Consider the following 17,511-nt stretch of genomic DNA (forward strand, 5'->3'; position numbering starts at 1 on the left):
AAAATGCTGACCATCAGCCTGACTCTGATGGGTGTGAAGGAAGTCCGAGGTTTACTTGCTGTACCACTCTGGGCAAGCAGTGGCAGCTCTGCATACGTACTGCAGCTGTATGGTTGTCTACAGCACGCTACTCTGGCAACAGACTTTCAAAACATCCCTTTTGGAAGGGTTAGAAACCCCTTGCTGTTCAATCAGCCTTGGTTTGTCTCTGGGTTCTGGCTAAAGTGGCACTTGCATTTGGCTCAGACATCCCTTCTCCTTCCCCAGTGTGTTTGCAAGATTAGAAACAATTTCCCTGTCTCAAGTTGATCCCTGGCTGTTCAAAATGAGATTACTTAACTTGAGAACCATGTAATCTCCTCTGGTCTCTTACCAAGGCCTTCTTTTAAAGACAGGGCTGTGGACTAGAGGACGTGTTGTTCAGGCTCTGTACAGCATAACCACCAGTGCAGCCTTCCTCTGGGCTGAGAATGGTTTCTGGTCCGAGTCTTGGAGGGGATCTGCAGTCCTAATGACTTTGGGACATATCGTGGGACAGCGTTGAAGAGCTGGATGCTTAACAAATGATCTCAGGCCCTGAGTTTCCTTCCCGATGCTAGTCCAGTTTGGCCCTGGCATTTGTCTCCTGGTTCGTCAGTTATTCTGTTTGTTGCTGGTAGGACCAGGAGCGGAAATGGGTTCTGAGTGAGCAGCATCCGTCGCTGCTTGGTCTCTGCTGTGTTAGCAAGGGCGGACCTATTCCGCATAAGGAAGCTGAGGGTAAAGTGAGCATGTTGTCATGCAACATCCAACTTCGCTGGCTGTTTTTCTACTGCTGAGAAGCAGGAAAGAGTATGAGCCCAGGGCTGCCTTGTGGGAAGCAGAGGGCGACTCCTGTATTCACAGCTGCTTTGGTGTGCTCTGTGCAGATGACCTGGCTGCAAAAGCCAATGTCCTGATTGACCCTGCGGAGCTTCAGGCAGTGACTATGGATGATCTTGATGAAGATGAGGAATCAGCAACGTCAGCAGCACAGGTGAGCCACATACTGTTATTTACCTGTGGGGGCCCTGGTGCTAGGGCAGCAAGCTCAGATTCCGGCTAGAAAGGCTTTGCTTTAGAAGAAGGCAGTGGCTGGGCCAGGACTGTAAGCGGTCCCTGGGCAACCAGATAAACAACTACACTTACATGAGGATCACTAGAGATCAACAAGCTCCTGGATGCACCAAGTTTGATCAGCAAAATTTTCTTTGCTCTCTCACTATCCACTGATCTGAATATGCCCTCTCCCCTCCATGGCAGCTCTTGGTTCTTGCATTTTAAAGGATGCGAGGCAATTGAGAGGCAAACAGAGCAGCTTCTTGCTGTGCAGATCTGATGCTTGTACCTGGCATGTGCTCTTAGAGGAAGGAATACTCATTTGCTAACCTGTCACTGCTGACCTAGCCGTGGTAGGAAGGGTATCTGCTCAGCTTCCAGTTGCCACTGTGCATCCGTATGAACATCCTTGCAGGGACAAAGGAGGAATAGCAGGCAGCCAAACAGCTAGACCTGTTTCTCCCTTAATTTCTTTTCAGTCTCAGCGTCCCTCTGCTGCCCTGGCCATTGGTGGAGCTCTTGCCAGACCTGGCTGGCTCAGCTCCCCAACCCTGGGCCGCGCCAACCGCTTCCTCAGCACGGCAGCCGTCAGCCTGATGAACCCGCGGCGGCCTCTCGGCACCCTGGAGAAGATCAAAGTGCGCACACTAAATGTGGAGCAGCGGACAGAGGAGGACAGTGAGTACTTCTGCATGCTAGCGTGGCCCAGGTGGTCCCTGGGAGAATGGCGCCTTCCACCTCCCAGTACTCTCAAGGGGAATACAATCTACTTACAGCATTGCTCCTTCCCATTCCCAGGGCACGCTGATACCCACAAGTCCACAGTTAACCACTTTGCCATCCTGAACGTGACACTGGTGATGCTGTCACTCTCTGCGTGTAAGGAGATGCTGCGTTGGTTCCTACAAGTGCAGCGAGACTTTGCAGGGAGGTTGTTCAGAGGCAGCTGTAGCCATGCTTGCTCTGAACACAGACCAGCTGGAGGATGATGTGTGCAGTAGCAGCACCGTTGCTGTTGGGTTGGGGCAGGCAGGCCTCTGAAACACGTACAGGGCTCGAGGAAGCAGGACTTGCATGGCTTGGATCTGTTTGCACAGATCTGGCAGGTCAGCCAGGGAATGGTGTGTTAGCGTATCTAGTGAATCCCCATGGGCTGCAAGGAGCACTGTGTTACAGAGGCACAGCAGGGCTTTGGCTTCAGAGAGGTGTAGGCAGAAGCTGAGGTGCCAAAATGCCTTGCTGAGAACTTCTCTTCTGTCTTGGGGGTGCATTGCAGTTGAAGGCAGCCATGGAAATGAAGGTCTCTTACTGGGCAGACCCCCAGAGGAGCCAGACCAGCCCATCACAGAGAACTCCCTCCTGGAAATCCTGGATGGGATAGTGATGATGTACAACCTCAGTGTCCACCAGCAGCTTGGGAAGGTAAGCGGCACATGCTATGCAGGAATCCATTCCCTCAACCTCCACGCTTCAACAGTGACTCTCTGTTTGCTGCTTATTTAGTGACTGTGTGTCCTTTCCTTCTCCTCTCAGCCCCCATGGGGAATCTGGTTGCATGCTTGTGTGTCTAGGTTAAAAAATACCCTCATTTATTGTTGGAATCTGTTTGATTTTCAGATGGTTGGTGTGTCAGATGATGTGAATGAATACGCCATGGCACTGAAAGACACAGAGGAAAAAATCAGCCGCTGCCCAAAGAGGGTAAGTGTCTCTGGATTCCCAGCTTCCTTTTCTGGTAGAGCCTCGGTATCTGGCAAAAAGAATGAAGCACAGTGGGTGATTTCTAGCCTTGGAGCAGGCAATGTCTTGGATGGGCTAGTAACCCATGCCTGGAGCTGGCAGCTGCATTTTATACTGTGCCAACCCATTGTACCATTGCCTCAAGGAACAGAGGAACTGAAGTGACTGCTTCAGCTTCTCCCAGACAAGCCGTGGCAGCTTGCAAACCTCCATGTGCTGCAGACACCTCGCAGCTGGTCTCCTGGGGTGGGAACCCTCCAGTGCTGGACTGGGGACACATCTGTTCTATTCCAGCTGCTGGAGACTGAGTGCATCTGATGATGCATTTAAAAAGTATCTGACACTAGTTGACCCTAAAGCTGCTGCCCACACTGGACTAGCATCTGCATCAGGCCTTGTGGGCTGCAGCTGAGACTAGCAAGTACCCTTTATAGCACTGATTCCCACTCCCACCACAGAAAGGCTGCTGACCCCTTTCCTTCCTCCCTAAGTAGCCACAAGGTGGTATTTGCTTTTGCGTTGTTTGTCCAGCTCTGAAAAAAGATGCTATAAACGGCAGTGACGTCTGCCCTCACATCTCTGCGCTCTTTACAGAGGAGAGACATCCATGAGGAACTGCTGAAAAGCCAAAAGGTCTTCTCCGAGAAGCTCAATCACCTAAGCCGACGCCTCGCCTGGATAAATGTCACCATTTATTCAAAGGTAGGCAGGAGCATAATGTGAGCAGCTCAGAGGAGACCGCGCAAACGAGCCTATCTGTGTTGCTCGGCTCACATGTCCCAAGTGTCATTTTCCCTAGTGTTGGAGCAATGCCGATGATCTGTCAGGCTTGTTTTTCTCTTCTTGGGCATCAGAGACTCCTTCCCAGGCCTGTACCCCATCCTCTCCCAGGCTTGGTCCTGTAGTGTTTGTTAGGACACAGCCCAGTCTGTTCTGAGCTGCGCGTGGCTCTGTAGGCTGTCTCTTGGGGCATCAGGCCTCTGCACTGCGGACAGAAGGGTGCAGGTCAAAGGGAGATTCAGTTCTCAGGGCACGTCTAGAGGATAGAGGCTACTGTGAACCATTTCCCTGAGCTGTGCTGCGTGTCACAGAGGGGGCTCACTAGTGCTGCTCTTCCTGAGATCTTCAGTATCCAGGTCTAGGGGGTTTTATTCAGGTGTTCTCCCCTTCTTCGCTGGGTTCCCACAAAGAGCGAGTGCATTCTGCATTTAGTAATGCAGCATCTCTTTGCACACGTTGTCCCTTTGTCCCCTGTATTCACCATTTTCAGGGTAAAGTCTCTGGTCTGTTTTCTCATGAGCGGTTTTGCTGTTACGCTTTGCTAATGTCCTGTGCCTGCCTTCCCTTGCACACTGCCGTGCCCCGTCTCTGTAGCTTTTTTGTGCTGCGGAAGAAAACACGTTTCCCTGAAAGTGCAGTGGCAGCAGGGTCTCTGCCTGTGTCCCAGGGATGTAAAGAGGGTGGGGAGGAGTGGTAGTTCCTACGAGCACGTCTGGCAGACCTGCAGTGGCTGATCCTGACTCATGCGCTCTTTGCTTGTCCCCTCCTTCACTCCCAGAGCAGGACTCCAAGGCACAGTGCTGTGCTCCAGCTCTCCAGCTGCATTAGCATAACTCACGCTTGCCGGAAAATAAACCTTTCTTCCCAGACCGCTCTCAAAAGGCTGAGGGGCACTACCAGTGTGCATTGCAGGGGTCGCTGTGATGGCCCATGCAGAAACACGCTTCGTGTCTCTAGGTGATCTATTGTCATATTAAACTCGGGTGCCCGCCTCCCATCGGGAGCGCGGTGTCACCTTTCTGGATGAATCAGCAGCATCTGGGAGTGAAGGTTACAGCCTTGTGCTCCTGCCTTGGCCTGCTTGGCTGGCAGGGAGAGCTGGTCACTAGCTGGCTTGGGCTGTGGAATGTGCCCCAGGAGCTGAGCGAGCTTGTTCTGGAGAGGAGTGTGGCTGCGCAGAGGAGCCTGTCCATACTGCCTGTACCTTCAGGGCTCCGTCTCACACCCGTCACAGCTCTCTGCTGTTTCCTGATGGAGACATCCACCCAGCAGGCTCCTGTGTCCCTGGACTTGCGTGCAATGGAGGGACACATCTGTATGAGTGGTGCAGGTGTTGCTGATGCTGATCGTAGAATCATAGAATTGTCTGGGTTGGAAGGGGCTTCTGTCTAGAGGTGAAGTCCTGCCTTGTGCTGAGGTGTCAGGGCACAGGAGAGGCTGCTCCTTCCTCTGGGGAATTAATCACTAAGTTTGAGCTGAGGGATTCAAGGTTAGACAAAAGGGAGCGCTACAGCCTAAAAGCACTCTTAGTTTTAAAGTAGATAATCCTGCCTTCAAAACGTCCCTGTGGGAAGACCATTTCAGCTTATTTTATTACAACGCTGTGTTTTTATCCATCACACTGCGGGTAATCACATCTTTGTATTTTCTTGATGCACGCTTTCTTCTAGCTTGGCAATACCTGAGATGACATTTTGAGGTTATCGAGTCTTAGTACAACTAAATGCAGCTTTCTTTACCTTAATGTTGTCTGCACAATACCTTTTTATCCTGAAAGCAACAGTTGAGCTGAGATTTGTGTTTGTGTCAAGATAAAGATGTATTTTAGTCAATTTAGTTGATTTACACTAGTTCAGTCTAATTTACAGAACAAACCCGTGTAAATATCCCAAAGAAAAGCCACTAAGCGATGAAATCAGTTATCTGCACCTCTGATTTTGATTTTTTTTTTATTAGAAATGTAACCCTCTTCCATCTATTTTTATGCAAATTGCTATTACTTACAATAATGAGTAAGGGCATGAAATAATATTTCCTCTTTTTATGGCTTTTTGGGTCTTGGTTTGTATAGCTTAAAGTTATGTCAGATGCCCTTAAATTTCCTGTTTTTAATTTAGGACCCCCAGAGTTTTGCTTAGAGAAGCAAGAGGCTGATGTTCCTCAGGACAGTAAATCTGGTTGAATGGCTGGCACAGAATCCAAAAGGCTGTGGCCGCCTATTGCAGAGATCTGGGTTGGTATGAGCTTTCTGCCTGTTCCCATTTAATTCCTACAAAGGACCAGCTTGCTTTCCAGCAGATTTATGCCGGGTTTGCTAGTGCCTGCCTTCCTTCAACCAGTGTACTTGGAATAAAAACTAGCATGCCTTTTTTTTGCGATGCAGCCTGTGTGGTCAGGTATGCCCTACCAAGGAGTAGTTCGTGGAGGGTTTCAAGGCTCAGTGAGACAAAGCCATCTGATGCCACGCTGGTGATAGTCATGCTCTCAGCTTGAAGCTGGTGTAGAGTTCTCTGTTTTTTCCCTCCACCTAACGCTTCTGTGGCTCTATGAAAAGACTGAATGGCAGAGATCTGGTTAATGAACTTGGAGCAATGGTCTGAGGAACATCTCATCTGGTTAATGAACTCAGAGCGGTGATCTGAGGAACACCTCATGTCATGAGAGAGATGTTTCTGAGGTCAAAGCATGGTGCTCACTCCAAAGAGGAACTGGAAAAAACTGAATGGGGATTGTTGTGTTCTCTCTGGCCAGGAGAAGATGCAGGACATATATTGGCTGCTGCGAGTGTGCATCCGCACCATTGAGCATGGCGACAGGACGGGCTCACTTTTCGCTTTCATGCCAGAGTTCTACCTCAGCGTGGCTATGAACAGCTACAGCGCACTCAAGAACTACTTCAGCCCTGTAAACAGCATGGAGGAACTTCCAGGTAAGGGGATGGGGAGGCCTTGATAATTCTGGCCTGATAAAGTCTAAAGCCACATCCTTCCAGTGAAGTAGTGGTAGTTGGGCATCATCCCTTCTGCATCCTTTCCTGGTTGTAATGTTCTGCACCATTATATTGTCTGTGTGCTGTGGGGCAGGTGCTGAGTGCTGTTCCTCGAGTAGGTACCCACCGGTGAGCCGTGACCATTGCTGAGCTTAGGCAGGGAGCCCGTGCCTTGGTTGAAGCTGTCGTAGCCTTGGTTGTAGTGAAAATCACTGGCAGCTGTGGGTTTTGTTTCCAAGGAGGCAGCAGGAATGGGCTGGGATGCTGGAAGCTGTGATTGCCCCAGTAATGCGTACCACTACCTACTGGTCTCCGGGTGGGGGAAAATGTGACGTGAGTGCAGGAATTGGGACTGTTTTCGAATCCCCCTGGGATTTGAATATGTTCCTATGGAGGTGACCATCCACTTGATGCCAAGAGTCTGTGTTTGGGTGGATTCCCTCGTGCCCGTTCCATGCTTTTCCTGACTAAGTGATCCCAGCAAGCTCTTAGCAAATTGTTCTGTGCTTTCCAGAGCCTGTGAAGGTAAGAAGAGCTTCTGTTCCCACCAACAAGACATAGCCAAAGTGTTCACATCCATTAAGTAGGGGCTGTGCCTGCTATTCAGGGAGCAGCAGAATTAAACAGTAGCAGATTTCATCAGGGCCTGCAGCCTGAACATGGCTTTTCTCTGTAGATCTAGGGTGTTATTTGTGTTGCTCAGCCTCTTCTGCACTAGGCATCTTTCCTTTGCCATCTGACTGAGTTGCGTGGTTTTATCTTTCTCTGAGTATCTGCTTTAGACTCTGCAGGCTGAGGCTCTGTTGGAGATGAATGTGCTTTCCCAGCTGTCTGTTTTGACAACTAGACAAAACCGCAAAGTTAGCTGTAGCAGGAATGAATCCCGTGGCCTGTGCCATGTCCACGGGAATGCTGGGACCACGGGGCTGCCCACCAGGCTCTTGGTGTGACCCCTGCTCCCTCCTCTTTGCAGGCTACGAAGAGACCCTGATGCGCCTTGCTGCCATCCTGGCTAAGCATTTTGCGGACTCGAGGATTGTGGGCACAGGTAAAGCTGCACTCCTGCTTTGGGGTGATAATCTTGCAGGGCTGGCTGGTCCTACTTTCAGTGGCTCACCAGACTTCTGTTGGGATCTACCTGATGAATCTGTTGAGTGCTTTATGCCTCCATGTACAAAGAGAGGCTGGGGACTGCTCTTGTCCAGTGTGTCCTGCTTACTCCAGCATTAGATACATGACCTGGGATGAGAGCAGGATTTATGTCCCAACTACTTGCCTGTCAAATCTGGGGTTACTCTTAACTGCCTGAGTGTAGGCACGCTCCCCCAGTCAGCAGGCCCCCCTGTAAGTGAGGGCTGGTCCCTCCTTGCCTCCGGTGCTTGGGTTGTCCTTGGCATGCTGCCTGTCCCTGGGTGCCTGGCCTAGCCCCTTCTCATTCCTCCACAGACATCCGGGACTCCCTGATGCAGGCATTGGCCAGCTACGTCTGCTACCCCCACTCACTGCGTGCTGTAGAGAGGATCCCAGAAGAGCAGTAAGTGCTGCCTTGCCTGTTCTGGGGAGCTGGGGCAGGGCTGGGGTGGTGGCAAGACTGGGTGGGGGTGCAGGCGGGCTGCAAAGCACCACCGAGGGTCCAGGAGCTGCAGCAGGGTGCTGGAGTTGATTTGGGGAGCCTCCTAGCACCCTTATACCAGTGGTTTTGCTCTGTCCCAGCTCCGTGGGTCCTATTTAACCCCCTGTCCCCAAACCCTTTGTGGCTGACCTATGTCTTTCACCTGGCAGGCGGATCTCCATGATGAAGAACCTCCTGGCACCCTATGAGCAGCGACCCTGGGCACAGACCAACTGGATCCTCGTCAGGCTGTGGCGGGTAAGCATCCTGCGTCCCTACCCCTCTCACAGTCTGGGGCTGGGTGGACACTGAGCATTTAACTTTCCAGTAGCAGCAAAACCCAACTGGTTTCCAGCCTCTGAGATCTTTCCTTATCTCTTTTACCAGGGCTGTGGCTTTGGGTACCGGTACACACGACTCCCACACCTGCTGAAAACCAAGCCTGAGGATGCCAGCCTCCCCAGCCTGCAGAGTGAGTGAGGCCAGGGGATTGGCACTCGGGATTATGGTGGGTGGTGAGGGAGGACCAGCCTCTTCCCGAGCAGCCATCTCTACTATGGGCTAGGCCAGCTGGTGAGATGGCTGCTGAAGTAGGGGGATCCTGGCCAAATATCCAAGCCTAACCTTTGCAGCCAGCATTTTTTTTCCTGGATACCTCCAGTCTCTCTGCACTAGCTGGTGACTCTTGTGTGCTGGGTGGTGGGTTAGATCCATCACAAGAAGGGGTTCTGTCCTTCAAGGGAGAGGTGAGAGGCCCTCACCATAGCTTCATGCCAAAACGTACACCTGGGAGAAGGCTCTCTAATGTCCACAGCGAGCAGATACTGGGGGGAAGAGTAGGTGAGCAGTAGGAACCCTTGTGAGAGGGAGTGGGTCCCTGAGGAGGCAGGGCACTAGATAAGTTTGCAAGCTGGGAGTCTTTTACTCGGGTATCTTGGACTCTGGCAGAGCCTGTCCTGCCTTTGGCACAACAATTTGGTTCTCAGCAGCGTCACTGAACCGAGGGGGTTCCTCGGCTCTGTTGAGGCTGAGAAGGATGTAGGAAGGGGAAGCTTAAGCTGAAGAACTCAGTCCAGCTTCACCCTTGCAGGGTCCGGGCCTGTCAGGATACATTCCTGACCCCCGTTTGCTGTGGAAAAGCCTTTGTGCCAGACCTTGCTCCTGGAGAGCTGCCCGGGGTTGGGGGACAGAGGGTGCTGCAGCCTGACATGGGCAGGCAGCATGTGGAGGTGCGCACTAATCCCCAGCCAGCGGGGAGAGCTGCCTGTCTCTGTTTTAACGGCACTCTTGTTCTCTTTCTCTCTCCTGCCTGTGGGTGCCCAGGAGATCTCTCTGTTGCTAGTTTCCAGAGTAAGTTTGTTTTGTGACCCTCTCTTGTCTGGTGAAGTAGCTTTAGAGAGCTCCGTCCTTCCCCTCTTCTGTCTAGAGAGACCTTTTCTGGGGGGGCAGAGGGCTTCCCACAATGATCGCTTTTCTCAGTTACGTCCCTGGCAGGTGCCAGAGGGACCGATGACAACATGGCAGTCCCTGAGGCTGCATCACGGACCCTCTCTTGCACCTGTTGTATCAGGGTTACCTCTGGAGTCAGAGCCCTGCTGCAAACTGTGCCAGCCTCAGGTTCCTCTCATCCTTGGATGATGATGGGGAAGCCCTGGTACACATGTGGGAGGGACCTCATGACTGTCGCCTCCCCCTCCTCCTGCACAAGCAAGCCCCCAGTCCCTTGGGGCGGTGACCGAGCTTCCCCCCATTCCAGGGAGCTCTGAGGCAGGAGCAAAGTTCCTCAGCTTTGGAGGCCTCTCTCCGTCCATCTCTGGGTGGCTCCGCACAGTCTGAGCCTGGAGCGTGCTGGGCCGGCTACTGGGGACTTGCTCCTGGGATTGCTATTTTAAGGTGCAACAAAATCAATAATGAATGCTGATTTAATTGAAGAGGGACACAGGACTCAGAGGTGTCCTTGAGATGCTGCCTGGCGAAGGGGGAGGAGACGACCCACCCGCCTCCCCGCCCATCAGTCTTCACCTTGTTGTAATTCGAGCATTGGCAGGGACAACAGGACAAACTGCTGAGCCGAGAGAAATCCCTATTTGTCTGGGTCTGCTTCTGCAGGCCAGTCTGAAGGCAGCTTGGGCAAATGCCTCTTCTCTGGTGCTCCAGCCTTATCCTGCTTTGTGGATAGTCATTCCAAGTCATTCCTTGGATGACTCTGAACCTGTGGCGAGGGTGTGTTGGCGCTGCATCGCAATATCCATGAAACACGCGGAGTGCAGACCACCTGGTCTCCTATGCTGCGTTTTGCCTGTGCTTGCCAATGGTGAGCAGCGAGATGGCTGCCTGGGTTAGCCCAGGGATGGGGAGAGGCTCAGAAAGGCTGTGTGTGTTCCTACCTGCTCCCCGAGTTGTTCCTTAGCCCAGCTGGCACCAAACAGCTCTCATGCAGGCAGGGCTCTGCCTCCAGTTTGGCTCCTGAAAGCAGATGGGGGCTGTCTTCAGAGGTGGGGCAGTTCTGGTGGGTGGCTGCTGTAGGACCTTGTTTTGCTTTCATGATGGCTTGTAGGCAAGGCTGAGTGCTGTTGCGGCATGCACACCGGTGAGCAGCAGTGGTGGCCCTGTGCCAGGCTCAGCCCGTCTTGTTTTTAGCCAGCTGTAGGGTGGCTTCAGGTTGCAGCACAGGGCTCCTCTGCCCCAGGCCTTCTGCCCACGCATCCATCAAGCAGTGGAGGTAGGCGGATGGGACCATGAGATCATCTAGCTGAGCTGTTGCGCAAGGCAGACCAGAGGGTTCACCCACGTCCCCTTCCTGAGTCTAGCAAATTGCCTAAGCTGAAGAGGCAATTTCACGAGGAAATCCCGTCTCGATCTGACAACAGCGTAAGCATCAGCTGGTGGCAGTCGAACTGTCCAAGCCCTTCTGAGGTGGTTCCTCACCCTCAGAAACAAAGCCGTGACTTTTTCCTGATGGGAATATACCTAACCTTATCTTCTGTATTCCATTACTGCTGCTCTGCCTTTCTCTGCTGGGTTAAACTCTGTGCATTACAACACTTTATTCTTCAAAAGTGCTTGTGTACCAGGGTAAACTCACTTCTTTCACCTTTTTAATGGTGAGAAGAAAGTGCAGCCTCTGTGTCTTCATCAGGAAAGGGTTTTGATTTTCTGTGAGCCCCTGTGTTCACCCTTCCCATGGTTTTAGCAGCGCCAGAGGTGCCGGTGTCATGCTGGCTAGAATGCCTCCCTGATCCGCTGGTCACGGAGCCAAAACTTGCATTAGTCCGTTTGCCAGTGCTTTGCTTTGGAGGCGTGCGCTGAGGCGTCCTGATGCCTTGCACTCGACCTTATTGAGATCTCATCCCCTGAATGCAGCTTGCTTTCCTTCCACCTCACCCTGCAGTGTTCCCTTTGGTCCTCTCTAAATACATCTTTGAACGGGCACAGTTTACGTGTGACATGGATTGCTTCATCCCCAGCTTGTCTTTTCCGCTGCTGTTCCATCAGTCTGACAGCCACAGACACTGAGCAGCAGCTGTTTTAACACCTGGATCCTTTTGAAAACTGGGATTAGCATTGGGTGGAACTGCTTTGCTCCTGAATCTGGGCCATTTGAGGCTTTCCTCCTCTGTGCTACCGGCTCTACTGTAAATGCTGCAGCGTCCAGAGCCTGCCTTGGGCTGCTGACCAAGAAATCTCACAAATAGCCCTGTTATAAATCTCCCTGGGTCATTAGCAAACTATAAAGTACATAATTATCTTCCTGTGATGAAAGTACATGACCCTGCTTCTTTACAATTATCTAGTAGGAGCACTTATTGAAGGCTTCCACTTTGTCTGCTTTATTAATTTTTAACTCTTATCTATTAATGGGCCTCTGCTACTGTTAGACTTTCCCCCATTACTACTTTTTTTTAGTAATTCTGTTAGAATTTTTCCTACAGTTGAAGAAACTGTGTACGTAGCCAGGTTAGTCGTGGATGTTTCTTTTATGTCATCTTCTTCTATTACCTCTTTTCTCCTTTTTTTCATCCACTGCTGGCTATGTTTGATTATGTTCAGTTTCTTTTGCATTTGAACTTACGCGTTTCATGGAATCATAGAATCATTTACATTGGAAAAGACCCTTAAGATTGAGTCCAACTGTAGTTTGGACCATCATCCTGGTCTCAGTGAACCCTTTTAACCCATGTGTTTGCTATAGCACTGGGGCTTTCCAGCTGCTTAATAATCTTCTTAAAGAACTCTGTGGTTTTATTCATTATTTTCCTCCCACCTAGATTTTGTCTTTTTTTCCTCTGACTGTTTTGCTTATATTTTTGCGGGGAAGTTTCTGTTGTGGAAGCATCGGATGTATCTATAACCGCTTGGGGCCACACTCTGTTGCCCACATTAAATGTATTGAGGTCATAATTTCTGGCCTTGGAAAACCACCAATTTCTGTTCCAATGACTGATCTTTATCTGTCATAATGAAGGCTAAGCCAAGATTGAGTGGCTTTTGTATTAGGGAGTTACAAGTTTTAGAAACGCTAATGACATGCTCTTGCCAGGATCAAGAAAGTAACCACATCAAGTGAGCATCCACAGACTCCCTATGAAATGATGTCCCTGTCTGAAATGGCACATGTAAGGACTGTGTCGTTACACAGGAGGTCAGTGGTAACTGAGACTTGAGGGAGGTGGGTGGAAATCACAGAATTGTAGGGTTGGAAAGGACCTCTGGAGATCATCTAGTCCAACCCCCTGCCAGAGGAGGGTCACCCAGAGCAGGTGGCACAGGAACGCATCCAGGTGGGTTTTGAGTATCTCCAGAGAAGGAGACTCCACCACCTCTCTGGGCAGCCTGTGCCAGGGCTCTGCCACCTTCAAAGTAAACAAGTTCCTTCTCATGTTTAGGTGTAACTTCCTGTGCTCAAGTTTGTGCCCGTTACCTCTTGTCCTGACCATGGGCACCACTGAAAAGAGCCTGGCCCCATCCTCCTGACACCCATCCTTTAAGTATTTATAAGCCTTGATAAGATCCCCCCTCAGTCGTCTTTTTTCCAGACTGAAGAGACCCAAATCCTTCGGCCTTTCTTCATAAGAGAGATGTTCCAATCCCCTCAGCATCTTGGTAGCCCTTTGCTGCACCCTCTCCAGCAGTTCCCTGTCCTTCTTGAACCAGGGAGCCCAGAACTGGACACAGACTCCAGGTGCGGCCTCAGCGAGGCAGAGTAGAGGGGGAGGATGACCTCCTTCCACCTGCTTGCCACACTCTTCTTGATGCAGCCCAGGATGCCATTGGCCTTCTTGGCCACAAGGGCACATTGCTGGCTCATGGTCATCCTGTTGTCCACCGGGACTCCCAGGTCTCTTTTCACAGAGCTGCTCTCCAGCAGGTCAGCCCCCAACCTGTGCTGGAGCATGGGGTTATTCCTCCCCAGGTGCAGCACCCTGCACTTGCCCTTATTGAATTTCATAAGGTTTCTCTCTGCCCAGCTCTCCAGCGTGTCCTGGTTTCGCTGTATGGTGGCACAGCCTTCTGGTGTGTCAGCCACCCCTTGCAAATGAAGATGAACACAGCACCAGCACTAGGTTTCTGGATACCACTAATGATTGCCCCATGGAGAACCTCATCTGGGAACTCATACAAGGACGAAGCTGCTCTTGCTGTATTCCAGGCCTGGTTCCTTATGTTGCTTTTGAAGAGTAGCCGTGATTGCACCGTCTTCAGATTCAGAATCCTCTTAGGAGAAACAAAAGCCAAGGAAGTCCACTGTTTCTTGGTGTTAGCTTGAAACCTTAAAAAAACCTGACATAACTGCGGAGAAGTTTGACAAGAGGCACCGCTTTTGAATGCTTTGATAGACTGGCACAGTCTTTGCCAGCAGCAGGGAAAGGATTTAAGAACCTAGAATTGGAGTTTTGGAGCAAATTCACACTGCTTATTGGAAAAAGACCATGAGGAAAATAGTAATTGGCTAAAAATCAGGATAAAGCAAGTTATTACAAGCGTAAGAGCATCCTTTAGAAAGCCAAAGCTGCCTTCAAATGAGGTAGATTTTGGCTGGAAAATTTGTTTTGGGATCTGTCCTGACTTGAAATGTTGGTAAAATAGGCTTTGGCAACAGTTCATCCGTGAGGAGTGGTGATCCTTGCCTAGGACTGCTTTGGTACTTGAAGGCTGGAAGGGGGCTAATACGTCAGCAGTTTTAATAAAAAGCACTTTTTACACACCTAGTGGAGGCTGAGACAGAAAAAACCCTACAAAAAGACCTTCCAGTTCTGAGTGACTGGGAGAGAAAATGTAGGTGGAACTCATCAGCGCCCAGATTTAGAATGGTGAACATGAAGGGAAAATGGGATTAAAAATCAGCGGGCTGATTCTCTTGGAGATAAGATTGCAGGTGGGCTCCCTGGGACCTATCCATGCATGCTACTGAGAAAAGAGCCGGTATTTCAGGGCCAAGCAGAGGGGTGACACCTCCCTTTGATCTGCTGAGCACATTCTCCTGCCATCACCCACCTCTTAGGTGTAGTGAGAGCTCTCACCTGTCCCCTGTTCAAGCTGGTATCCTCCATAAACACTTTAAACATGCCCAGACCATTGTTTCCCAGCCAGGACTGATACTTGGTGTCATTCTCCCCCGACGCAGAGTTTTCTCTTTCTTGTTGGATATGATCAGGTTTTTTTGTCCCAGTCCTCAAGTTTCATAGGGTGCCTCTAGCACGTCGGACAAAGCCCCTTGTTTAGTGTCAGCCGTAAATTTGGTTAGGGGTGTGCTGTGCCCCATCATCCATCACTGACAGAAGACAGCAAGGTGGGCTCCAGTGTTGACTCCTGGGCTTCTCCACTTGTGCCTTGCGACCAGCAAGTTCCTGAGGATCTTGAACTGTAATTCTTCATTCTAGCTGTCATCCTACTGTAATCTTTAGGAAACCATCAGCTTGATGCCCAGTCAAAGGAACAAATTACACAGCAGCAATTATGAGGAAAGGAAAACAGAACAAAACCAAAACCACATTATTCCTTTGTGCAAATCTGCCACGCACTTGTGGTTTGATTGCTGCATGCGTTTCTCATTCCACCTCTCTGAAGAAAATCTGGGAGAACCGGCAAGGCTCAGGGAGGGATGGTGAAGGGGACAAAAATGTGACAGTTTCTGTATGAGAAACTGCACAGGCTGGGGCTGTTCCCATCAAAAGTCTATCATAAAGATCTGAAATCATGGCTATCTGGAGGAAGTGAGTGCAGAGCAGCATCTCTCTGTCTCTCCCACCAGGAGGGGACTGCAAAGAATAAATATTATCAAATAAAACCAGTAGGAGCCAAACTCAAATCCAAATTTCTCCCTTCACACACAATTGAGCTGTGAAATTTTGCTCTAGGACACGTTCAATGCTAAAGGCTTACATAGTTTCAGGGGACACTGTGCAAGAAATCCACTGAGGAACACTAAATACGTGAAAAAGACGTCTGGCTTGGGCTTTTCTGTCCCTGAGCCACGTGTAGCCAAGGGCTGGGAACAGACTTGTGGGTGAGAGCAGGACGTCAAAGACATTTTTCATGGTGAAATCCCTCCCAAATATGTGCTTTTAGACAGGACAAAAGCCAGGGCACTGGTCTGCCTGGAGTGATTACGCACTGTGAGGCATCAGCATGTGTCCTCCATAACAACAGAACGTCATTGTGCTTATCAGTGGGTATTTACAGAATAATTTATCCTGTTCCCATTTGGACTGATGGTCTCCTTGCCATCTCTCTCTGGCTTTGCTAATCCCAGCTAGCAATTTGCCTGTAGTTACGCCTCACTTCTTGATCCCTAGGGATGTGGTGGAGGTTGCCCTGCGCTTCCCTTGCCCATGCTGGCTTTTTGAGTAGACTGCCACCTGAAAGACCTTCTGCCACGGCTGTGCTGGTGCTTCTAGGCTTTACACCAGCTCTTAACTTACTAACAGCTTCTAGTAGAGGGAAAAGTGGTTGGATTATTTTTTTTCTTATACTTGGTAAATCTGTTCAAGTTTCTTTCTCCAAGCCCTGAATTTTAGTCTGTAGTTTGTACTCTGGTACCCTTCCAGCTGAGAAGCACCTGTCCCATTTTGTGCCCCCCCTCCTTTCCCTGCCCATCCACAGAAACTGGTGCCTCACGCAGCCCTGACTCTCTGATCCCCAGCTGCTGGCTCTGACCCCGTATGGGCTCTTGATAGTGAAGAAGTCCAGAGGCGAGATGCCATGTACGGTCGAGATGTGTTTGTCCTTTGGGTCAGCCTGTCCCGGGAGCGTGGGCAGCCCTGCCTGAGCCTGATGAGGGCAGAAACCTCTCAGCAGTGTGATTTGCTAGGTGCCTTGCTCCTTGGTTGCGGGCAGGCAGGCAGGCATGTCCACGTGAGGCCAGGGGTGGCCATGCTGGTCTGGGCAGCCGCTGCCACACTGGTATCAGGAGCAGTTAATGCTGAGCTGACCATGGACCTCCGCAGAGCTGAGCGGGAAGGATGCTGAGCTGGAGGGCAGCGCTCCCGTGCACGTGGGCAGCAGCAAGCACGCAGGGCTCTTCCCCAGTTAATTCAGGCTGGCATTGCAAAAAAGTGCTCGGGCGCCTGGCAGGCAACATCTCTGCCCAGAATAGTCCTTGCCCCGCAGCCACAGCTGCTCCAGGACTAGGCTACTGAAGCTGTCGCTGTCTGGTTTCAGAGCCATGTCCCTCCACCTTGCTGCAGCGGCACATGGCAGACCTGCTCCGCGGCGACCGCGACCTGGCCCCCAGCTTCCTCAACAGCGTCCTCAACCAACTGAACTGGGCTTTCTCCGAGTTCATCGGCATGATTCAGGAGGTGAGCGTGCTACCCAGGGTTGCAGTCACGCAATGAGTGCCCACGTCCTGCACACAGCGAGGTTCAAGACACGAGTCTTGGGACTGGGAGTGCGGGGATTCCTTGGCGCGCATGGGACCTGAGCTGGGCTGGGGTCACAGCCTTCCTGTTGGGAAGGTACACCTTGTGAAGCTGTCTCCATTGCTTGGCAGATCCAGCAGGCAGCAGAGCGTTTGGAGAGGAACTTCGTGGACAGCCGCCAGCTGAAGGTGTGTGCCACCTGCTTTGACCTGTCAGTGAGCTTGCTCAGGGTGCTGGAAATGACCGTCACGCTGGCGCCGGAGATCTTTCTTGACTGGAATCGCCCATCGTCGGAGCTGCTGCTTCGGAGACTCGCCCAGGTATCATCCTTTCATGAGGTGTGAAGAAGTGTCCTTTGAAGCGGCACAGGGGGCCCCTCTGCCCTCTCTCCAGATGTGCGGTGAATTGGGTGCTCCTGCTGCAAATGCTCTACTTAAAACTACTATGGCAAA

General features: G+C 51.1%; 1 protein-coding gene across 4 annotated transcripts in view; it reads left to right on the forward strand.

Annotated features, from left to right (window-relative positions):
* RNF123 (ring finger protein 123) overlaps positions 1-17,511 on the forward strand; it is a 54,197-nt gene that overhangs the window by 19,701 nt on the left and 16,985 nt on the right. For all 4 annotated transcript variants that reach the window (XM_063348548.1, XM_063348547.1, XM_063348549.1 and 1 more), the window contains 12 exons: positions 909-1,015; positions 1,557-1,755; positions 2,354-2,499; positions 2,695-2,778; positions 3,412-3,519; positions 6,349-6,526; positions 7,560-7,634; positions 8,033-8,120; positions 8,369-8,456; positions 8,586-8,670; positions 16,860-16,999; positions 17,191-17,379. In XM_063348548.1, coding sequence (XP_063204618.1) covers positions 909-1,015; positions 1,557-1,755; positions 2,354-2,499; positions 2,695-2,778; positions 3,412-3,519; positions 6,349-6,526; positions 7,560-7,634; positions 8,033-8,120; positions 8,369-8,456; positions 8,586-8,670; positions 16,860-16,999; positions 17,191-17,379 — 1,487 coding nt within the window. The remainder of the gene's footprint in view (positions 1-908; positions 1,016-1,556; positions 1,756-2,353; positions 2,500-2,694; positions 2,779-3,411; positions 3,520-6,348; positions 6,527-7,559; positions 7,635-8,032; positions 8,121-8,368; positions 8,457-8,585; positions 8,671-16,859; positions 17,000-17,190; positions 17,380-17,511) is intronic.

This window comes from Chroicocephalus ridibundus, chromosome 10 (genome assembly GCF_963924245.1).
Source record: "Chroicocephalus ridibundus chromosome 10, bChrRid1.1, whole genome shotgun sequence".
NCBI lineage: Eukaryota > Metazoa > Chordata > Aves > Charadriiformes > Laridae > Chroicocephalus > Chroicocephalus ridibundus.